The following is a 22,743-nucleotide window of genomic DNA, read 5'->3' on the forward strand; positions in this document are numbered from 1 at the left end:
CAACTCCTGAATTGCGCACGGATTTTCCTACGGCAGCCCTAGATTTTAACCTAGGCGCTCAAAATCCGTTTGAAATTAGGTTTAATCTTAGGATTAGGCCTAATTTCTTATCGGGCTTAGTATTAATGAGCTTTGGTTCATTTCGTTTGGGTCAAGCTATTTAATTTTATGTGTTTAGGCCTTAACCAATCGTCCATAAGCATTCCTTACTCTAATATAGCACAAAGATGGAATTATTTATCGTCATAGCACTTCCAGTCGGGATAGGGGACCAAAAGTAGATGTCTACATTTGGTTGGATTGTGTTTGTTCAAAATTAGAAATATTCTTGGTAACAGGGATAGAACAAACGATTATGTCCCACAAAAGCCAAGAGTTCTTATATAAATGGTTAAAGAAATAGGTGGATTGGGGAGATGAAATCAATGCAGTGCGTGGTTGGGTAAGAAGGCCAACAAGTGGACGTGTCCTGCTTATTACATCATCCATGCAGATACGTAGACTTAGCTAAAGGGCTACGAAGGGTGAGGTCAACAAACAAAAATGGCGAAAAACTAGGACTTGCCTTACTTAAGTAGTTAAGTGAACAAGTAAGGGAGAAGTTGGAGAAAGCTCAAGGGTACATGTGACATTTATGCGAGAAGTCTTAAAGACTTCACTCATAGTACAATTACTATCTTGTTGTGGGAAATTAAAAACTGAAAGAGGGGACGGAGAGGTACTTATATGTCGCAATAATGTCAAATTTCCATTGACTAGGTTGCTAATAGATTAACACGCGCTTTGTGGAAGGTTGCTGGTCCTGGGCTTGGCCCTAGGCCGAACTTCTGGTCCGTTATGAAGTTACATTGTAGCTTTCATCTTGCTCCATGTCTTGCGACTCTAATCCTCCTTCCTCTACACTAGCATTAACTCCTCCACCACCGTCCTCGTTAATAAGGGTGAGTAAACTGGGTACCCGGTCAAAATTTTAGGACGCGAACCCGAAATTGGTTGGGACCGAGTCCTAAAATCTGGAATCGGAATTGGAATTGGTCAACCGGGTCCTAAAATTAAGGTCTTGGAATTGGAACCACCGGGTACCGGTTTCGGGTACTTACTATGTACTTCATCTGTTTTTTTTAGTTGACACCTTTCTATTATCACGTTTGCCAACGCATTTTTTAAACGATTAATATCTCTAATTATTAACATTGTAAAATTATAAAAAGTAGATATTAATAAAATGTACATTGAAACGATTCAAACAAGATCCCACATGAATATGTTTTATCGTATCTATAAACCACAAAAGTGAGTCAAAGCGTGTTGTGTGAATAGTGTAAAAGTCAAACGGTGTCAACTAAAAAACGGAGGAACTATATCATTGTTAAAATAATAAAATATAATATAAATTATAATACTTATTTCAGTCTATTTTCATTTTTAGCGTTTAACACTTGTATTTATAAATGCATAAAGCTATTTCATTTATGTTAGGTATTAATAATATTTTATTAACTAGATACATTTAACATAATTTCATTTTTAAAACTTATTTAGTTTAATATATGTTGGGTAACCGGGTACCCAACCGGTTCCAGGTCCAGAAATCGGGAATTAGAATTGGAACCGGTTGCAACCGGTTCCTTAATTTATTACCGGGAATTGAAACCACTTGGTCCAATTCTGATTCCGGACTTGCTGGTTCCTAACCGATTTCGGTTCTAATTTCGAGTACCCGGATTTTTACTTACCCATCATTAGTAGGACTATTAACAGAACTAGAGGAATCTGATGAGTCATTACTAGCATCATTTCCCTGGAAATCCTTTGACCTTGACACCGACTTTAGTGGCGGATGAGGATTAATAGTTAGGTACTTAAGTTCACTCTTTTTATTCTAAGCCTTGCTATGACTTTAAGCCCCATCATCTTCTTTGAGTACATTGGTACTATAGGGCGTTGCGCTTACCAGGGCGGGGCAAAGATTAATGGGGCCCTGTGCAATTTTTTAAAGTCGGGCCCTTTTTTCATTATTCAAAAAATATTCATTCAAATACTACTATGTAAGACTAATTTAAATACAATTATATTATCACATTTCATGGTTAATGTACAATAAATATTAACATATTCACTTAAAAATATCGCTTTTTGGCATGTTTTAACACAAATTCTTCTAACACTTTCAAAAAGAAGATCGTGAAACATACTATCTTAAAATTTTCAACGTGTATTTAAATATATAAGCTCCACCATTTAAAATTTTAGAGCTCGTCAAAAAAAAATAGAGATGATATGATCGAAAGTTTAAAAAAAAATACAATAACTGCAAAATTGTTGATTAATCATTTGATGTTATAATTTGAGAAATAAAAAATTTAGGTTTACGTTATTTTGTGCTAGAAAATATTGGAAAACAAAGAGATAGGATAATATAAGAGAAAAAGCAAATAAAGTAGTACTAGTACTCTGTAAGATTTAGAGAGGAGAGAGGAGCATTAAAAAAAAAGTGCAGTACTATGAAGTAGGTACAGGCGTACAATTGGCATTTATTTTAGAAAATTTGGATTTGGCGAGAGTCGAACCCCGACTTTCTTACCAAAAATACAACTCTCTTTACCACTAAACCATAGAAAGCATATCATTATTCTACGTTAATAAAAACATTTTATTGATTTGGGGCCCCAATATTTCAGGGGCCCTGTGCGGTCGCCCAACATGCACCGCTTCAGCGCCGCCCCTGGCGCTTACAGCTGGACATAAACACCGCATATGCTTCTGATACATAGTTTATTAGTTTCCCTAATTGCTTCTGTTGGGTCGGTGAAGCATGCTACTCTTCTATGTCATGCTCTTCCACACTTAGCACAATATACAAACACCCCTTCATATCGGGAGTCCACCCATTGGAAATTGTCTACATATTTTTCAGTGAAGAAGCCTAGAGCTAACGAAAAATCCAGATTCACTTTCACTTTCGCTCTAAAGTATTCTAGGGGTTCTTCTGATAACTAGACAATATCAAAGAAGGCTACTCTTCCTATTCGATCGAAAGCTTTCTTACCTACATGGGGTTTGTTCGCATTCACTGGCAGACCTTCTACTCGAATCTAGATAAAAGCTTCCTCGAGGTCTAACTCTAAGAGAAAACCTGTGGGATAAATACCTGTAAAAGCTATCAGAGCTCCATGGTAGTTCACAACACCAATGGAAAGAAAATTATCATTGTCATCAAGGTTAGTGTACAAGAAGACAAATCGGTGCTATGAAGTTGCAACCCTCCGAACTGAGATCTTATCATTGGATTTCCAATGATCCACCACCCAAAGTTCCAATTGTTCTGTTGAAAGATGCCTTCTATTTTTCACTTACTCTAGCTAACACTGCTAGATGATACTTAGGGTCTATTCTCATTTACTGAACTGAAATGAACAGAGCTGAACTGAACTTAACTTAACTTAACTTAACTTAACTTAACTTAGCTGAACTAAACTATTTACGAGAGAAGAAAATTAGGAATTGAACTGAACTAAACCGAACCGAACTGAATTGAACTGAGCTGAACTGGACTGAAATTAAGCTGAAGAGAACATGCCCTTAGTATCAGATACATCATGATTATATTCTCATTTGTAAACTTTTAGCTTAGCCCTATTTTTTGGCTTAGAATTGTTTGTTGATTGCTACATTTTTTCCTCTATTTAGTTTAGAGGGAGAAGCTCTCGTTTTAGAGAGAGAAAGTTATGGATGAGATACTAGAGAGAGAGAAAATGGTAACTATTATTGTTGGTAGCACACCTCGACGTTAATTAAGCATTCTCATAAATGATGGTTTTGTCAGATCACAAGGAAATGTGATTAACATAAAGCAAAGATCTCAAGATGATTTTCTCTATTTAAATCCTTGGGAAATGGTTTCGTCCCTTAGGGTAAGATATAATGACTTTTGGTAGTCTCTATCATCTCAGCAACATTCATCGACTTTTAATTGTATATTTGAATAGATCTTGCACCACACGAAGAATTATCACCAACTTCCCTCATTCTCTCAATGGTCTCATCGATGTTTAAATGTAAGTTGGTAAGCCTTATTTGCGTTGTCCACGCTAGCTGTAATAGCTTAAAGGTAAATGTCGTTAATACATTAGTTGGTGTTGTGTAAGGGGTTCTTATGCCTATAGTAACTTATGTTACTTTACTATCTTTCGTTTGCTGTTAACTCAATTTAATTAATGTAATTTCATATCCTTTTTTATTTTTCACGTCCAGCGAGGGACGGATTAGGCTAGGCCGTGGAGAATTTCGCGAGATTCTACCCCATAGCCTGTTTTCAAAATGAAAAAAACAAAATCCAAAAAAATTTACAAACAATTGATACAAGCTTTGGTGTATGAAAACCGTAATTGAGTAACCTAATATATATAAGTAAAGTAGACATTTTTCGGGAGCATTCGGCGCGTCATATAAGCAAATACATTTTTTCGACCAATTAAAAATAAGATTTGTATTTTATTTTAGAATTAAAAAAAATTCTTTTTCCACATAAGTAAAAATGATGAATTAGATTTAAGAGTTTTGCCACTTAGATAAAAACAATGAATAGTGATTAAGTAATAAGATTCAGATTATTTAAAAACTTTTTTTTTGAACCACCTGCGGATTAAAATTAATAGAGATCAATTTCCGCCAAAGTAAAGAGGCTTTGGGGAATAGAACCTAAGCAAATGAATTCGTTACATCCCCTAGAAACCCATCTAGCTACATTGTGGGCTAGAGTATTACCCGCACGTTTAACATGAGACATAGAAAAAGCTACGAAGGAACGAGAAAGATTACAAATATCATCAACAAGTAAAGCAAATGGAGTATAGCTTGCTGCCTTCTTTTTCACTCCTTGCACCATACTGGACGCATCGCTCTCTAACACAATCGAAGAGAAGCTAAGCCACCTGAAACCCGTAGCGGCAAGCAGTAGCTTCAGCTAAGTCTGTTGTCCATCCAGGCCTCTCTTGCTTCACTGCAGCAACGAAAATCTTCCCCTCATCATATCTGATTACCACACCAAAACCAGTCATCCTCCCAACATGAGCGTCACAGTTAATCTTCACCATCCCCATGCCAGGCCGAGACCAAGAGCTAGCAGCAAACATTCCTTGAGCACCATGACCCAAGAAGACATTCTTGGCATATTCACAATACACCGCATCATATTTTGACAAGTTCGAGGCTATACTAACTTGGAAAATGCTACCATTTTCGAAAGTAATCATATTACAGCACCACTAAGCAGCCAAGCCAGCGTTGTTATTGATCTTAACTCATTGCAATTAACCTTGGAGGCTAACCACACTAACCTGTCGCTAAAGCTCGAAGAAGGAGCTTGTGCCAAGAGCGAGGAATAACAGATAGCAGCCCATATTTCTCTTGCAGAAGTACATTCAAATGTAGCATGGATCACGGTCTCAACACCACTTCCACCGATCGAACACGTCCCACTATCGACCAAGTGACGGTAATGTAGTCTTTCTCTCATAGCTAGGAAGCCCTTACACACCCTCCATAAAATGTGAGCAAGTTTCGGAGGGCCCTTAAGCGCCAAACGAGCCTCCAAATCGCATCATCTGACTGTTTTTGCCTAGAGGCCAGACCTTCCTTCCCCAGCCAATACCCTGAACGCACAGAATACTCTCCACTCCTAGACGACCACAAAAACATCTTGTCCCTGGTTTTCGGTAGGACAAAGGAATTAATAAAATTAATGCTTGGTCACTAGCATTAAAATTATCTTGAATAACATCCATACGCCATGCCATAGTGACACGGTCAATTAAATCACTCACCCGTAACTCCATGTTGCTAGAACTCAATGGAGTTGGCACACAAACAGAAGATGCTCCTCAAAACCAAGCCGACTCCCAAACCGAAATGTCACACCCATTCCCAAGTCCCAACTCTCCCATTTAAGCCATCTAGTAACAATGATTTTGCGCCCCACATGCTACTCCAAGTATAGCTAGGGTCATGACCCCGACAAGCCTCCAAAACATCACAATGTTTAAAATATTTGGCTTTCAAAATAGAATGTAAATATTACCTTGGTTATGATGAAGGAGCCAACATTGTATAGCTAATAGAGCTTGGTCGAAGCAACAGAGATCACGAAAGCCCATACCACCAAGAGATTTCGGCTTGCAAAAGTCTTCCCTCTTTTGCCAGTGGAGCTTCTTTCTAGACACCGTAGACCCCCACCAAAAGCGAGCTAAATGAGAGTGTATTTCATCAATAATACCATCGGGGATCTTCAAAATACTCATCATATATGGGAATTGCCTATCCCGCTTTAATCAAGACTTCTTTCCCGGGTGTCGACAAAAAATTTTCTTTCCAACCCTGTAGCTTTTTCCAGAGCCGTTCCTTCAAACCTATAAAAATAGCTCTCTTCAACTCCAGATCGATTCACTTTCGGTTCGGATAAATTCAGATCGGGTTCAAAATGGGTTTAACCGAATTTCGAGTCGGGTTGATTTCGGTTCAGATGATTTCGGTTCGGTCAAGTTTGGTTTGATTAAGATAAGGTTGATTCGATGGTTCATTAATTGGGTAATTTCGATCCAATTCCTTTCTGTGTTTGGTTGGATTTTGGTCGAGTTGACTAAATTCATATCCAAATAAGGTTATTTTTAAATTAGAGTTATTATTGAGTTTTTACCCTTTTTTTTTAAGAAGAGTTTTTACCTTATTATTGGGTTAATATCAAGTCGTATCATATATTTTTATCGTTTGATTATTAATTACAAAGTACAAAGTTTTGTTTCTCATTTGATAAGTTAAGTGTAATTTTTATCTATGAGGCAAATTGAGATTGAATAATTATCGATGACTTATCATACATGTATAAGTGAGACGATAAATAAGGAGCTAGTGATATATTGACAAATGATAGTTACATATGGTGATATATACAAATAAGAATGTCATCTTTTTAAGGTTATTACAACTCTTCAATTGTACAATCTTACGAGGCTATGAGTTTTGTACTATTAGTTTACTTTTTTACTAATTCAATTTGTATTAGATATTTGTTAGAGTTGCATATTTGCAATACAAAATTGATGTCTATTAAATTTGAAGTTAATTCATTCCATTTGTTATCACAGTATATATAATTCTCACACACTTGACAAGAAATTTTACAAGTTACAACTACCTCTCAAGTAGCTTAAGTAGTTTCATAAAGTGAAATTATTCTAATGATGTAATAATAATATAATAATTATTATTAAAATGTGTTCAAGATGCATATTAAGTTAATTGAAAGGTACTTAGTATTTTTAATCACATTGCAAAATGACTTTCCCAAACAACTTAATGTTCAAGTATTACGAATTATTTGTAACAAATTTTAGATGAGATGAATGTAAAGCTTAGAAAGTAATTTTATATAAATGGTATGTACATGAAGTAAACTTGTTACTCCGGATTATTTCTTTGTAGTAAAAAAAGTTAACTTATTAATAATTAGTAAATACAGTAGTATAAGAATTGGAATAAAAAGGTCAATAATTAATTATGGTCGGGTTAAATTCGGTTTGGGTAAAAAATCAAATTGAGTTAAAATCGGGTCGGGTTAATATTAGTTCAGGTCAAAACAGATCGGATTAGATCGGTTATATTTCGGGTCAAATTTGGATCGGGTTGAGCTCGGGTCGGGTCAAATCGGTTCAGTTTGAGTTCAGGTCGTGTCAAATCGGATTCGGGTTGTGTTCAATTCGGATCAAATCAGTGCCGGGTTAAGTTCAGATCGGGTCAAGTTCGGATTTGGATTGGGTTGGGTTCGGTTACAGATCGGGTTTGAGTCTTGAATTTCTCGGATTAAATGGGATCGGTTACATTTCGAAAGAATAGTTTTTTCTGGGTGAGTTCGTTTTTGACACCTCTAGTAGTGGCCCATGGCTTTTAGTAGAGTTCCAACTCCAAGGCGTCCAACCCATTGAATTGCTCTCTCAGTCTCTCTCAGTTCTCCATTGAAGCGCACTCAACGTTCTCCAATTGAAGCGCAGTTCACGTTCTCCGTTGAATCTAATATTTGTATCCCCCATTGAAGTAGCTTCTGAGGTAAGTTGTTTGGTTTTTGTTATCATCATATCAATTTCACAATTTAATTTAATTTAATTGTCAGTGCATTAAGTGTAGGGTTCAAAAATCTCAACTATTGGTTCTAAATTCTATGATAACCAAAACAAAAGAAAATTATGAGCCTAATTTATTAATTGAATCCTAAAATTATGTATTTTTTGAATCAAATTTGGTTGCTAATGTATTGCACAACCCTTGGATAATGTATTGAATCCTTAAATTATGTATTTTTCGAATCAAATTTGGTTGCTAATGTATTGCACAACCCTTGGATATTGTATTGAATCCTAAAATTATGTATTTTTCGAATCAAATTTGGTTACTAGTGTATTGCACAACCCTTGGATAATGAATCCTCCTGTTCTGCCTCAGGGACGGGTCTGAAATGGATATAATCTCCTCCGGCCCGGGCCGGCTGCCGCTCATGCCCTGCCATAGAGACGGGCATATCCGCGGGTATAAATTTGTTATAAACAATTTTGGGAGATTCTCTTCTACTGCAGAAGATCATGCTAAATTAGACATGGATACCAAAAAATCAGTCCTAAAAGCGGCATCAAGTGTTGTGTGTCTGATTTCCTACTCAGGTACATTGGTCTTTCTGCCTTTTCTTTCTCTTGCGTTTTGTGGCCGCGTTATTTCTTCAGTTAGGCACTATAGAGTTGCCTTGTAGTATGGGTGGTGGAGGCATTTAATGCGAAATAGGAAGTATGTTCATATGTATTTTGAAAATGTTTTTACCTCCAAATACATGTAGGCACTGCCCGGTGTTGGACTTGGTTCTATTTACATCTATGTCCAGTAGCTGTATATTGTTTCATATGAATGCTGGGTTGGATGATATAATATATAAAACTGGCAATATAAGTCCTCTTTCCGTTATCTTATGGAACATTATACTACCTTCGTTCCCTTAATTTTGCAACAATTGAACTTTACATTCATTCACTCGAGAAAAAATAAATAAATAAAGATTTGTGGATCGTATTTGATTTGTCTTGGTTGATGTCAACTTTTTATATAATTTTGTGTCACTTGTGTGTTGGAAAACGTAAAACTCGTCATTTTGGCATATTAGGTGAACGTAGTAAGTATTATCAATTATCATTTTAACAATATAAGGATTAATAATCCTTGGAGCTAAACATTGCAGGATATTATCATCAAAGATTAATCTACAATAATTATCATCTTATTGTTGCGGTTTCATGAATGTTGCCATCATGCCGGTTTACGTTTGAAATTTTCTAAAAGAAGATGATTATTGGAGGAATGAAAGAGCAATAGGAAGCTATGTTGGCAAGACTCTTATATGGGTGTCGTGTCCAACACTGTATTGAATCCTTCGACTCTCCAGATTTTTAAAAATTTCATATAAGGCCACTACATATTTGGGTGTCATGTGGTGTCAAAGTGTTAAAGGATCCAATACGCTTCACCAGAGTGGTGTTGAAGTAACATAGATAGGAAGACTGTTTAAGAAGTTGGTGATTTACACCACAATCTCTTTCTCTGATTCTAGTTTGTTAAAGTGTAATCGATACTTGACCAATGACCAATGACCATTGTGTCAGTATTATGAGATACACATTTTCTGTTCTTTGAGAACACTTATCATCGTCAGCCGCACCCCTTTGCACATTACGTACCTAGTTATGATAGGTTGTAATTGTGCTACGTGAGTTGTTGGGAAATTATTTGTATTAGTTTGAAATACATGCGCTATCAATATATTGTTTTCCAAGCTTTATGCAATGAACGTGGTGGTTCAGATAACGATTCGGAAGGTTAATTTGATTGATAAAGCGTAAAGCTTGCGTACAACGTAAATGGCTTTAAGCCATTACTCTCCAAGAATCCTCTACAACAGTATTCTGCATACTCTCTCCTTACTAGACCACACTACTTATACTACTATAAAGCAAGAATTGGCAACAAAGCCTTAATTACTACAAGTACTACTCTCGTCTTCTTTCCACTTTAGCACAATACAAACAAATAACCTAAAGTTAGGGATGTCAATGGGGCGGGGCGGGGCGGATGTTGGCCTTCCCATCCCCATCCCCACCTAATATTATTATCTCCATCCCCATCCCCATCCCCATCCCCATCCCCGCGGCGGGTCCAATTTTCATCCCCATCCCCGCCCCACCAGGTACAATTCTAAAACCATCCCCGCCCCACCCCCCACTTGGATATCCATCCCCACCTTATCCCCACTAAAGACCCACCTAATCCCCACCCAAGATCCACCTAATCTCCGTATCTCAAATAAACAATCTTACATAATTAATACGAATTATAAAATAAAACATTCTACACACATTTTTGTGTTATAATATAAGTGTCATACAAAGTATTATAATTAATATTGTATTTCATGTAATTATTTTATAAATAGTATAAAAGTATGTAATTTTGCTTTAAAAGATATATAGATGTGGGTATGAGGTGAGGATGGGGCGGGTATGAAGTGGGGCGGGGCGGGGATGGGGCGGGTACAACTTAAAATCTACCCCCGCCCCATCACCCATGGCGGGTATGGTTTTTATCCCCATCCCCGCCCCACCACCCGCCAAACCGAGACCCATCCCCGCCCCACTGGGGCGGGTCTCCTACTTGACCCGCCCCATTGACATCCCTACCTAAAGTTGCTTGTCTGCCCCGGTGCTTAACGGTCCTCTCTGCTTGCTGTGGCCACGGTTTGTTGATGTTGTAAGTCTGCTCTGCTCCTGTTGCCTTCTCTGACGCCTACTGTGGGTGAGTGTCACGGGTGGTGGGAGTGGGTTCATTAATACCGCCCCCTAAAAGAGCCACCTTGTCCTCAAGGTGGAAGTCAAGAAGCTCATCCAACAGCTCATCAAACACCTTGCTGTATTCTGCTAGTACTCCTTGTGAAAATTCAGGTGGTTCACTCACTGACTTCTCTTTTTCATCTTCGAGTTGATTTGACTCAACCAACAACCCCCCCTTTCTGTTTTCTAAAAGTCTTAAACGTAGTCTTGAGTGCGATCTCTGTGTGAGCCAAGCCCGGATCACCCTTGATAGTCACTGTCCTCCCTTCCACCGAAAAGCTCATCTTCTGCGATTTCCAGTTTGCCGACACCGACCGAGCCACTGCACACAGAGTACTACGTTAGAATTTCCGAATAAGAGGGGTAAAAATTCTTCTTCAATTGTCAATTCATCACTCATCTTCAGCTGGACCCCCACGCAATGTCCCTGCCCTTTAATAATCTCACCGTTACCCAAGGATACCCGAAGTTACCATCTCCGATCACTGGAATTCCCAATTCTTCTACTGCCCGAAGAGAAATGTAATTGTGGGTGGCTCCGGGGTCTATCATTACCACCATCGGTTTCCCTCGTATTACTCCAGTGAGCTTCATGATTTTCGGATTAGATATGTCGACGATCGAATTCATCGACATCGTAGCTGCGTGCTGCCGACCCCTCTAGCGCCATCAACTCGCTCGCATCCTCCGTTTCCTCTTCCTCCACGAGTAGAACGCTTAGACTCTTCGCTGTGCAAACGTGAGTGGGACATGTCCACCGGCCGTCGCACTTAAAACAGAGGCCTCTCGCCCTTTATCTTGAGTTCTTTCTTGGTTAAGCGTCACACCTCCCCGCTAAATCTGGTTGTGCTTGAGTAGGTTTGATTTTGGTGGGAGTGGGTTGGAGTTTGGGTTGGGTTCGTGTGCGTGTAGGATCTTGAGTTTTGGGCTGGTAATGAAATGTGTTTGTGTTTGGGTTGAAGGGTTGTGTGTTTGTAGTTAAGGTTTGGGTATTTTGTGGGTTAGATGTTGTGGGGTTAAAAACTAGGTTAGAGGATCTTGAGTTTTGGGTCGGCCCAACCCCAAGAAGAGTGGAGGCTGGACTTTGATAAAATAGGAATAGGGTTCATATTTAAGGGATGCCCCACCCGTTTTCTTGTTACCACTAACCCGGCTCCTTTCTTCTACTGGAATTGCCAAATCCATGGCATCTTCTAGGGTAATCAAGTTTAGCAACCGAACCTTTGCCTTTACCTCCTCCTTAAGCCATTGATGAAATGTCCTCTCATCAAACTTTCTGGAATGTCCACCAAGGGGGAGGCTTTCTCGATGAAGACTCGACGGTACTCCACCATGGTCATTTGTTCCACTGCGAGCCATTGCTCGTGTAGGGTTCCGGCGTTGACTAGCCCGAATTGAGTAAGAACGCGCAGCTCATGTCCTCGCAATTAATGACCGGCCGACGGTGGTGTTTCCACTAGTACCACCTCAACGCGTCGCCGTCCAAAGCCACGATCGCAAATATTGTTCCCCTTGCAAGATCCACCAATCTGGGTCGGACCCGTCAAACGTCGGCTGGTCAAGCTTTCGGTATTTCCCGTTTCCGTGATTGTCGTGGTTGTTGTTGCGGTGGTCGCTGTAGGAGTCGTTTTGGTTACCGAATCTTCCTCCAGTTCCGGGTTCCCAATTGCCGAAACGAAGCCCGCCAGCGGTGGTTCGTTTAAACCACCAGCACCTTGCGACGACTCGTTGAAGCCCACCGTATTCCGCGGTTGCTCCACCCTCCACCTCATCTTCCACCGTGATTGGTTTTTTGCCCAGAATTTTGATGGTGGCTAAGACTCCTCGAATTTCTTCAAAAAATTTGTCATGGTGGTTCTTTATTAACGCGTTCTGTTGGTTCTGTTCGGCGCGAAACCGATCAACTCGGCCTTCGAGCACCTGTCTGACGTCGTCAATGGCGGGCTCTGTTTTTGCGAGCCTCTTCCTCCTGGCTCTTTAGTAAAACGTGCTGGAGAGAATTTTCTCCCTCCTCGATTTTCTCAAAATTCTCATCCACTCGTTCCTCTAGCGCGGCTATTTGTTCAATGGTGACTGTCGGAGCCATGGTTGCTCTTATACCAACTGCAACGAACGCGGTGATTCAGATAACGATAATTGGTCGGAAGGTTAATTTGATTGATAAAGCGTAAAGCTTGCGTACAACGTAAATGGCTTTAGGCCATTACTCTAAAAGAATCCTCTACGACAATATTCTGCATACTCTCTCCTTACTAGACCACACCCCTTATACTACTACTACAAAGCAAGAATTGGCAACAAAGCCTTAATTACTACAAGTACTACTCTTGTCTTCTTTCCACTTTAGCACAATACAAACAAATAGCCTAAAGTTGCTTGTTTGTGCCCTGCTACTTTGCTTAACGGTCCTCTGTCTCTGCTTGCTGTGGCCACGGTTTGTTGTTGTTGTTGGTCTGCTCCTGACGCCTGCTGTAGGTGAGTGTCACAGGTGGTGGGAGTGGGTTCATTGCAATATAAGGCCACTACATATTTGGGTGTCATGTTGTGTCAAAGTGTTAGAGGATCCAACACGCGTCACCAGAGTGGTGTCGAAGTAACATTGATAGGAAGACTGTTTAAGAAGTTGGTGATTTACACCCAATCTCTTTCTCTGATTCTAGTTTGTTAAAGTGTAATCGATACTTGACCAATGACCAGTGTGTCAATATTATGAGATACACATTTTCTGTTCTTTGAGATCATTTATCATCGTCAGCCGCACCCCTTTGCACATTACGTACCTAGTTATGATAGGTTGTAATTGTGTTACATGAGTTGTTGGGAAATTATTTGTATTAGTTTGGGATACATGCGCTATCAATATATTGTTTTCCAAGCTTTACCCTTCATGCCAACAAATAAATTTAATTGATTTATTTGAGATGTCAACTTGTCCACAGGCATTTTGGAAATTATACCATATCATCTAAGTTCTAGAACACATGATTTTCATTAAGAATAAAATTAGACAAATAATTTGTATTATCTTGTTTTCGCTCAATTCTTTCATAATACTACGGTACTACCTTTATCGTGGGATTTGGAATTTCTTTTTGAACTAAAGTACAAAGAAGTTGTAGCTCCTCTTGGTCTACTTCATTAGTTGTTGATAATTATAGCGGTATAGCCTAGTTTACAACTTCTTGTATGTGTATTTCCATGGCTTGGTGTCCTTTACACAGTAGAGGAGGGAATAGCACATTGCTGCTACTAGGTCAGTGAGAGAATGTGTGCCTTTTCCTAACCCAGTGAGAGAATGTTAAGCACTAGGTCAGTGAGGGAAAAAAATTGTGTACGCTCTATAATTATGTTTGGATCTGCTTGAGGAAGGGGAGGATCAATTATAAGAGAGGGGGGAAAAAAACCCGAAACTTGTATAAATTAGGGGGAACCGGCAAGGGAAAGAGTATCTAAAGAATTTATTTATTAGTTTTTTAAATTGTTAGCTTATGGAAGAGCTCAAGCATCTTGAATGCTTGAGATTGTTATTAAAATTTGCTGATCACTTAATTTTATTTATCTTCTGTCTGTTAATGTTCCTCTTCCAGTTTGCAGTTCATAGACGATATGTTTACTGTACAGTTCCAGTTCTTAGCTTCTTATGTCATATTTAAAATGTTTATTGTTGTGTATAACCATATAATAAGTGTATTGGACCCTTTGATTTTTTGAATTAATGATTGATGAGGCTTTGTATTGAATGAGCTTATTGACTTCTCTATAAAATTTGATCCATTGCTCATTGTTGTCTCTGGTGAGCTTGCAACTTTGCAAAACAGTATATGCATCATGTGCTCCCCTTCAAAACTTTTTAATGGCTTGATCTATGTATTGATAAACACTTGATTGGCCAACTTAAGCTATTGTTAGTGGTTTGTTACTACAATATTTGCTAGCCATTAGAAATTGTATTAAAGAGTCCTGTTAGCTATCATTCATGTTGTAATAATTTCTGGACTATCAGTATTGACTATAAGACCTGTCTGTTTTGATTTAAAATTACCTGGCTCCACTTTACATTCTATATCTGTCAAGTGAACAAGTCACCTGTTATATATTTGTTTATTTATTTTTTCCAGATTGTTATTAATTGGGCATGTTGAATGTTTCATCTCCAGGTGAAAAACAATTATTTATTTCTTCTGGGCTCATCATGGAGTGTGAACATAGGTGTGGCACCTTTATGGCTACTATCTTGACTTCTGCTACATCCTTACAGTGTCCAAGTGGTGCAGCTAAGGTAGCTGATGATATCAAGGTTAGTAATTCTGTGTAGATCTTAATATACTTGTGAAGTTCAATGAGAAGCAAAGTGCATGCCTTACAGTTTTTGCTTGCATGTTTTGTTGGATTTTTGAACTTTGAATCTCCTTCATTGCCTTTGCAAATGCTAGATTTGGTAGCTTTGACATACTCATATTCTTGCAGATTGTTGTGTATAAGGCAGGTGGTACATTATTTGAAGGCAAAGTCTTAGCTGTTGATTTCCATTACAACGTTGCTATGATTATGATCAACTCAGATGCACCACTACCTGCATCTATTATTAGGTTTATTGATGTCTCTCTGTCATTAGATCCTGATGAACCTGGATGTATTGAAGATCCAAAATCATCACAATTTGCTGGACATCAGGATTCAGCTTCATCATCAAATCGATTTAGTCTTCATCCTGGTGAGGAAGTTTTCGCTTTAAGGCGCTATTTTGCAGACTCCTATGATATTATGGTTGCACCTGGTAAATTCAGGTACTCTTCAAGAATCAAGAAATACTTTGGATTCTTTAATCTTAGGGCTTGTCAGTTTTCACTATTTGTGTCTCTGTCATGTTCTTTATGTTTCATCCAGCTTTGGTGATTGTAGCTTTGACTGTAAAGAGCTTCTTAGTGCAAGTTGCAATATTAAAAAGGTGCTCTTTCTTTCTCTTTTCATGAATTAATTTAGAATGCAACCCGCCTAAATACTCCCATTTTCATTTCGTTTATATCTCTATTTGTATTATGCCTGTAATGTACTTGGACATTATGTATTTCTTTGTACAAATGCATCCTTGTATAATTATCTTTATATTATGTCTTGCTATTGGTGCAATATTACAATGTTATTAATTAAAAATTCTGACAAACATTGTTTTTTTCCTCCCACATCTAGAATGGTGTAGGCGGACCTCTTATAAATTGTTTTGGGGAAGTATTGGAATTAATTTCTATGATGCCTCATATACTCCATTTCTTCCAATCAACATAGCGTACAAATATTTTGGGGATCTCAAGAAACAGCGGTAATGCCAATACTCAGCTAGTTAGTGGTTTATTTGAAAGTTAGTTTATTGGCTCATGGCTCCAAATTGACTTGTAAAATGCATTGGCTCCAGCCAAATTCCACGTCCTTGGATCGGATTGAGTGTCAACGATCTATATTCGGAAAGTTTGTATGAGCTGGAAAAGTTAACCAACATTTCCCACATGTTGTCAAAGGTGCTGTCGTAAAACAGGTTTGAATATGCTTTATGCTCATAGTAAATGTTTTGATTGAAGTCATGTGCAGGTGATTGCACTGTCTTATTTACAGCTGGTTTGGTTATTATTGCAATATATCTTGTAAATATTACAGTAAATACTTATTTTCATGTTTAATACTTCTTTGCTGTCCTTAGTTTATGCTGCTTAGCCTCAATACTGTGTTTTGAATGTCACATTTGGCCATTTTTTTTAATGTTTTTGGACAACAGTTAAGGTACCAAGAGTCCATAACCATGTCAGAGACTCAGAGTGCTGTGTATCCAAAAGATCAAACAGGATGAGAAATGTAATTGATTTATGTATCCAAAAGATCAAATATGGACTTCAACTGTAAGGGGATTATGACACATTTAATTGATTTATGTATCCAAAAGATCAAACAGGATGAGGAATGTAATTCTTGGGTAGAATGTAAATTACTGCTACTACAAATTAGTTAGGAATTATAAAGGTTTTTAGGCATGTACATGAGCCCATTTAGCCTATTGGTTATGATACATGCTCTTAGGTGTGATCTTTAATTAAGTATTGAGTGTATGCAAGACACACAAAAAAAAAAAAAAAAAAAAAAAAAAAAAAAGTGGAGCTACGCTAACTGGAAGACATTTGTCCTAGCTGTCTTCATTTTGACTTCAGAATTAATAGTAATGAGGGAGAGTAAGAAAAAAAATAGAGAAGAATGATCATCATACCTTTGTCATGGTTTTGATTTTGAGACTTGATCCTTAATGACTTCATTCTCATAGAGTTTAAAGAATTTTTTGAATAAATTGGAAAATTCAGAATTATAGAGATAAGGAAGAAGAGAATTTGTGGAAACTGTTTTTTTTTTTTTTGGAAAACCCTTGTCTCTCCTTTATCTATTCTAAGATCCTTGGTCACTTTTTCTTGTTCATTACATTCTGCTTCTCTTAAGTGAGTGTTGTAGTATCTTCCGTCATTAAATTGAAACATCCAATTGCAGATATATCTATAAGAAAATTATGGTGGTGCGCTCACGACCACTATGTATTTTGGTATATAGCCGAGGTTTATTGCCCTTGAACCTTGATTTACCTACAGCAATTATGAAGCTTGTGTATTACACTCAAATGGGAGCTTATGCTTAGTTGGATTGATTAGTGTAAATGTGGCTTGACATCTTTTTGGCAACTGTTAATTATTTGTTTTTATTATAATATTATGTTTGGAGTTTTGTACAATGTATTTGTCTGATATTTAACTTTCTTTGTGTGTGTGTGTGTGTGGGTGTGGGTGTGGGTTTGCTCCACTCTTCATTTTCCTTGTTTGTACACTTACTGATAATCTGATATAATATATCCTTATATAGAAACCCTCTCATAAATCTGAGTGGAAAATTAAAATTCTCATACTTGCTATGATACTATTATCTTATTGGCTTGTTGATGGCCTTTGTGAATATTCCTCTATTTACAGGTGCTACCAAATTCTCCGGCTTTTATTGCTGAACTACATGTTGGTGATGTTATTATTGACTGTAATGGAAGTGTTGTTGGAAGCTGCCTGGAGGTATTTATCCTTTGTTTTTTTGAGGGACCTTGGAAACAAATTTTTCTGCAGGTTTATCATATGCAAACCAAAAATACCAAATTTTACTCCCTTCTTTCCTGAATACTTGTACCACTCTAAAGGGTCTTGATGTACTGGGATCATTCGGATTGATCCATTCCTAATTGACTGAATTGCTCTTGAAAATGCATCTTGGGTTTTTGAAACAGTTTAAATAATTTTGAGAAGACTCATTCGTCGATTTTTAAATCCTTGCAACATTTTCAATTTGGAAAAATTGCCCGGAATAATCCCACCTTTGCGTCGTCCGCTAAAAATAATCCCACCTTTGGATTATTTTTAAATAATCCCACCTTTACCCCTAATCCGCTTTAAATGGTCCCAACCGGTCATGTAACTTGTTATAACAAGTTACTTGACACGTGTCGGCCTGTAATTTGTCCAAAAAAAAAATTAAAAGAAAAAAAATTAATAAAATTAATAATTATTTAGCTCTCAAAAAAAAAAAATTATTTATAAAACCACCACCCACCACCACAAGCCTTTCCCGCTGCCGCTGACACCGCTCTCGTAGCTCCGGTCACCAGGACCCCAGCGACAGCGCTGACGCCGGCGTCGGCCTGAACCCCCTCGCCTGAAGCACCAGCGTCGGCCTCCTCCCTCACGAAACCTAGGCCTCGACCGTCGTACCCCTCCCTCTGAAGCACCGGCGTCGGCCTCCTCCCTCACGAAATTCAGCAACGTCGCCCTCGAAAACCCAAGCTTCGACTGTTGTAGCCTTCCCCCTAACGCACCGACCACCGTATCCCTCCCCCTAAACCACCAAACACCTTCGAAACCATTCCCTGTCCCGATCCCGACCTCCCTCCCCCTTCCCCCGCCACGTTCGAAACCAAACTCCATCACGAAAGCACCAACCTCCAACCGCAACACCCTGGCGTCGCGACAACAAAGTAAACCCCCCGCCATTCCCCGTCTTTACTGCCACACCCCCGTTCCCTGTCCCTTTTAAGGCCGCGCCGTCCTCCCCGACCTTAATTCAGGCCGCGCGACTTCAATTCATCTAGTGTGGTGGGTTTCGATTTTCGAAAGAGTTTTGGGGTTGGTTGGGATATCGGTCATTTTCTAGGCGGCGGTTGATACGGGTCTGGGTGGAGCGGTGGTTTCCGGTCTGGGTGGGGTGGTAGATCTAGGGTCTGGGTTAGGGCGGTGGTGGGGATGGTGGTGGTTGTGGTATGGCTTAGGTGGTTGTTTTTTTTATTTATTTATTTTTTATTTTTCTATATGCTTTTACTTTTTTATTACTAATTTTTTTTTATTATTTTGGACGAATCAAATTATGACATGTGTATATTAAAAAAAATAAAAAGAAAAAATTACCTTTTCAACAGGTTGCTGGTAACCCGGGATCATTTTGAGCGGATTGAATATAAAGGTCGGATTATTAAAAACTAATCCAAAGGTTGGATTATTTTGGGCGGACGGCCCAAAGGTGGGATTATTCCGGGCAATTTTTCCTTTCAATTTTAGCATAGGAAGACTATTATTTAATTGGTTATCTCTTCCACCAACCCCACTTGCTCTTTTTTGCTTCTCAATCTCCAAACAAGTATGATACCCTCATTAACCCCTCTTGCCTATATATATTATCTATTTCAGCAACTACCCATAGTTCTATTTAAAACTACATGCAAACTCGAGGGTTGCAATTATTTAGGAACGTAGGGATTATAAACAAGAATTGCTGAATATAAGAAGGCATTGATTATCGCTGATGTTTGGGCAACTGTATAAGAATTGCTGAATATGTGAAGGCATTGATTTTTAGTGGGGATCTTGTGAAACTAGTGCTTTTGTCTTATAGCTTTAAGTTTAACGTATTTTTGATAAGTCTGCTTAACTGATTCCCGTGCTAAAGTTTGGGATATGGTGATACTAGGTCCTTGTCCAGATCACTTGAAAAATGTCCATTGCTCTCCTTCTGATTGTCATATCATTTTTGCATTGCTCTCCTTCCTTCCATGTCTTATCACTTATGCATTGCTCCTCCTTCCATCTTCTTTCACCTTTCTCAGTTTCCTCCATTGTTTCTTAGCCTATTTCCAGCCTCTGTAATATCTGCCTCCCTTAAAATTCACAATTCTTGTTTTGCTGCCTCTTTAATATTGCAAATGAAAAATTTACAGAGGCTGCCTCTGTAAAAAGAATGATGGTTTGAATGTAATATTGTGAATTTACCTCAGTAATATTCAAACCATCCTTAAAATTCAGAGTTTTTTTTATATCCCAACCATCATCAAACATTCAAACCTCACCTCCCTTAAAAATTTTCTTCTCAGCCTCTGTAATATCTGCCACCTTTTTGGTTCAGTTTGAATGTTTGGTCACTCAGGCTCTAGATCTGGAATCTCAATGGTCAAATTGAACAAAAAGTTTGGTTGGTCATTACGCATTAGTCATTACCAACAAACGGCCTTCTCGTGAGATATTTTATGCTTTATTTTTATTTTATTTTGATATTAGATTTGCTCTCAGCTCTAGTGACTGGTTCTTTTTGCTTTTTCTTCTTCATCTTCTTTCTGTCTTCCCCCTCTCATCTCTAGCTCTCTTATACTTTTTATTTCTTATTTATATAAATAGGATGTTTGTGGAGGTTATTATGGTGGCAATGATTAGAGTTGGTTTCAAATTTCAATGGTGGAGCAATGAAAGTGGTTGTGTTGGCAATGGTGATATTGCAAGAGTGGTTTGGTGGTTGAACGATTGATAGTGGGGGAGTTTGGAACCGTCCTTTGGTGTTGGTTTATTGGGATCAACGGAGGTAGGTGATTGTGGTGATGATGTAGGTTGGCATTGGTGACGCAAGGGAATTTTTGGTGGTTTACGTTGGATTTATTTTTAATATATATAGTTTGGGATGAAGGTATTAATTGGATGCTTAGTGGTGAAGGGTGGCTTCGGACGTAGGGACTTAGATGTGCTTTATTATTTTAAAGGTTTTTGTTTTTTTGGTTACTCCTGGATGTTTATAGGTCATTTTCTGTTTGGCAGCTCCGTATCCTCTCTTTTACTATCGAGGTAGTTGAGGCCTTGAGGGGGTCTGCTTGAGGACCAGGGCTTCTGAAAGTTATTAAAACTTGAACCAAATACAAGATTTTATACAGAACCTAAATTTCCTAGCCATTTTATGGTAAACCATTAGGTTGAGACCTGTGGATTTAGGTGCAGTTTTCATATGCTTGTTTTGAAATCCTGACCGGAATTGTGATTTAAATGACTGAACGAGTGAACGCTGGGCTGTTCTATATATGAAACACTTGAGTCTGGTAAATCGGAAAATATAGGCTCTGGGTGCAAGGATGATAATTTACTTAGTAATTTAACAATTACTTATTTAGAGAGGTTTTAATTTTAAATGTTGGATGCAATCATGAAAGTGTCTAAGTGCTATATGAAGTACTCCGTTTATGTTAATGGATGTAAGTATTTGAAGTTTTGACTACTTATGAAAGTAGTGGAAAATTGTTATGCTTCATAAACCCAGTTTGTTACTCCCTCCATTCCCAAAAGCTCTTCCCATTCGAAATCTGTATACTATTTTAAATTTATTAATACTGTAATTTACACCCACTTTTCCTTAATAAATTCATCAATTTGACTAACATACTTGCCAATGTGAGGCACCTCAATCTATTTCCAACAAGTTTCCATTGATTTTCTCTGTTTGGCTTTGGTGACAGCTAACTGAAGAATTATGGGAAAAGGAGGGTAAACCTGTTGAGCTGGTTGTGGTCAGAGCAGTCACTAGTGAACAATTGAACCTCATAGTAAAAGCTGTGAAGACTAACCCAAAAGAATATCAGTAAGAACTCGACAATTTTGTTCAATATGTTATAATAGCTTTCTATTTGAGAATTATGAGCATCTTAGTTTTTGCTTTAGATAAGCTTTTTGTTCAATGTTCATGTGTCAAGATTGGATCCTCTGGTGCATAGTTGTGCACCACTTTTGAGAGTGGAGGGAGATGGCTCCGCACAAGGGACCACCTTTGTCATCTCTTTCCTTTCTCAACGAGTGCGATACATTTTGGTGTTATACACCAAAGAATCATGGCCTCAATAGTACTTCTAGTTTACAGGATGAATTATTTTGGTCCAATATGTATTTTTTACCTTCTTGTCTGATTTCTCAGGTGGCCAGTTCCAAAACCGCGTATTGTGAATAAACATCCTCTTTTGGTTGCATCTCCTTGTTGAAGTGAATCTTTTTGGGCTTATGGTTTATAATGTGGAGTACCAAACCCACCATCATAGTCTAAGTATATAGTAATCTAAGTTGTTCACTTGCTGCTTTCAATAGCAAGTGAGCTTAGTTTTGTAGATAATTTGCTCTGTAAATAATTTTTATCTGACATTAAGGAGGTTTTAATTTAAAAAGTTGTGTGCAACTGATGCGGTACATCTTATTGTACATATAAAGGAATTGCCTTTAAAAATGTTCATCTCTAAACTTTGCCCGTAAAAATCTAGTTATAATAGAATAAGAATTATAAAGAATAATTTTGAACTCGAGTGATGCACGGATTGTTTTGAAGTTTTAACTTTTTCATCAAAGGAAACCTTTTAAATTCATAAGAGAAACATTTATCACACAAAATTCTATTTTCCTAAGAATTCATTAAACCTTTATCACCAATCTATGATCCTTCATACTCCCTCCGTGTTTTTTTAAGTGTT

General features: G+C 38.1%; 1 protein-coding gene across 5 annotated transcripts; it reads left to right on the top strand.

The window, feature by feature from the left end:
* Nucleotides 1–7,971: 7,971 nt before the first annotated feature.
* LOC145589576 (uncharacterized) lies at nt 7,972–22,519 on the top strand. 5 transcript variants are annotated; one of them, XM_081646197.1, is made up of 10 exons: nt 7,972–8,100; nt 8,494–8,708; nt 15,074–15,213; nt 15,384–15,703; nt 15,804–15,864; nt 16,107–16,236; nt 16,330–16,449; nt 17,915–18,007; nt 21,748–21,869; nt 22,200–22,519. In XM_081646197.1, the coding sequence occupies exons 2-6, from the start codon at nt 8,507–8,509 to the stop codon at nt 16,200–16,202; spliced, it is 819 nt and encodes a 272-aa protein (XP_081502323.1). In that variant the 5' UTR covers nt 7,972–8,100; nt 8,494–8,506; the 3' UTR covers nt 16,203–16,236; nt 16,330–16,449; nt 17,915–18,007; nt 21,748–21,869; nt 22,200–22,519. The 5 variants fall into 5 exon arrangements, with proteins under 5 accessions (XP_081502323.1, XP_081502324.1, XP_081502327.1 ...); XM_081646202.1 differs by lacking the exons at nt 7,972–8,100; nt 8,494–8,708 and adding an exon at nt 11,866–13,234; XM_081646198.1 differs by lacking the exons at nt 16,330–16,449; nt 17,915–18,007; nt 21,748–21,869; nt 22,200–22,519 and having other exon boundaries at nt 15,384–15,864; nt 16,107–16,190.
* The last annotated feature ends 224 nt before the right edge of the window (nt 22,520–22,743 follow it).

The sequence above is a fragment of the Chenopodium album genome, chromosome 17 (genome assembly GCF_948465745.1).
Source record: "Chenopodium album chromosome 17, dcCheAlbu1.1, whole genome shotgun sequence".
NCBI lineage: Eukaryota > Viridiplantae > Streptophyta > Magnoliopsida > Caryophyllales > Amaranthaceae > Chenopodium > Chenopodium album.

Excerpts from the sequence above, each read along its gene's own strand:
- LOC145589576 (XM_081646197.1), top strand. The coding sequence starts at position 8,507 with ATGGATATAATCTCCTCCGGCCCGGGCCGGCTGCCGCTCATGCCCTGC. Across the intron at positions 8,709-15,073 it reads GTGTCTGATTTCCTACTCAG|GTGAAAAACAATTATTTATT; the intron begins GTACATTGGTCT and ends TTTCATCTCCAG. Across the intron at positions 15,865-16,106 it reads CAAGTTGCAATATTAAAAAG|AATGGTGTAGGCGGACCTCT; the intron begins GTGCTCTTTCTT and ends TCCCACATCTAG.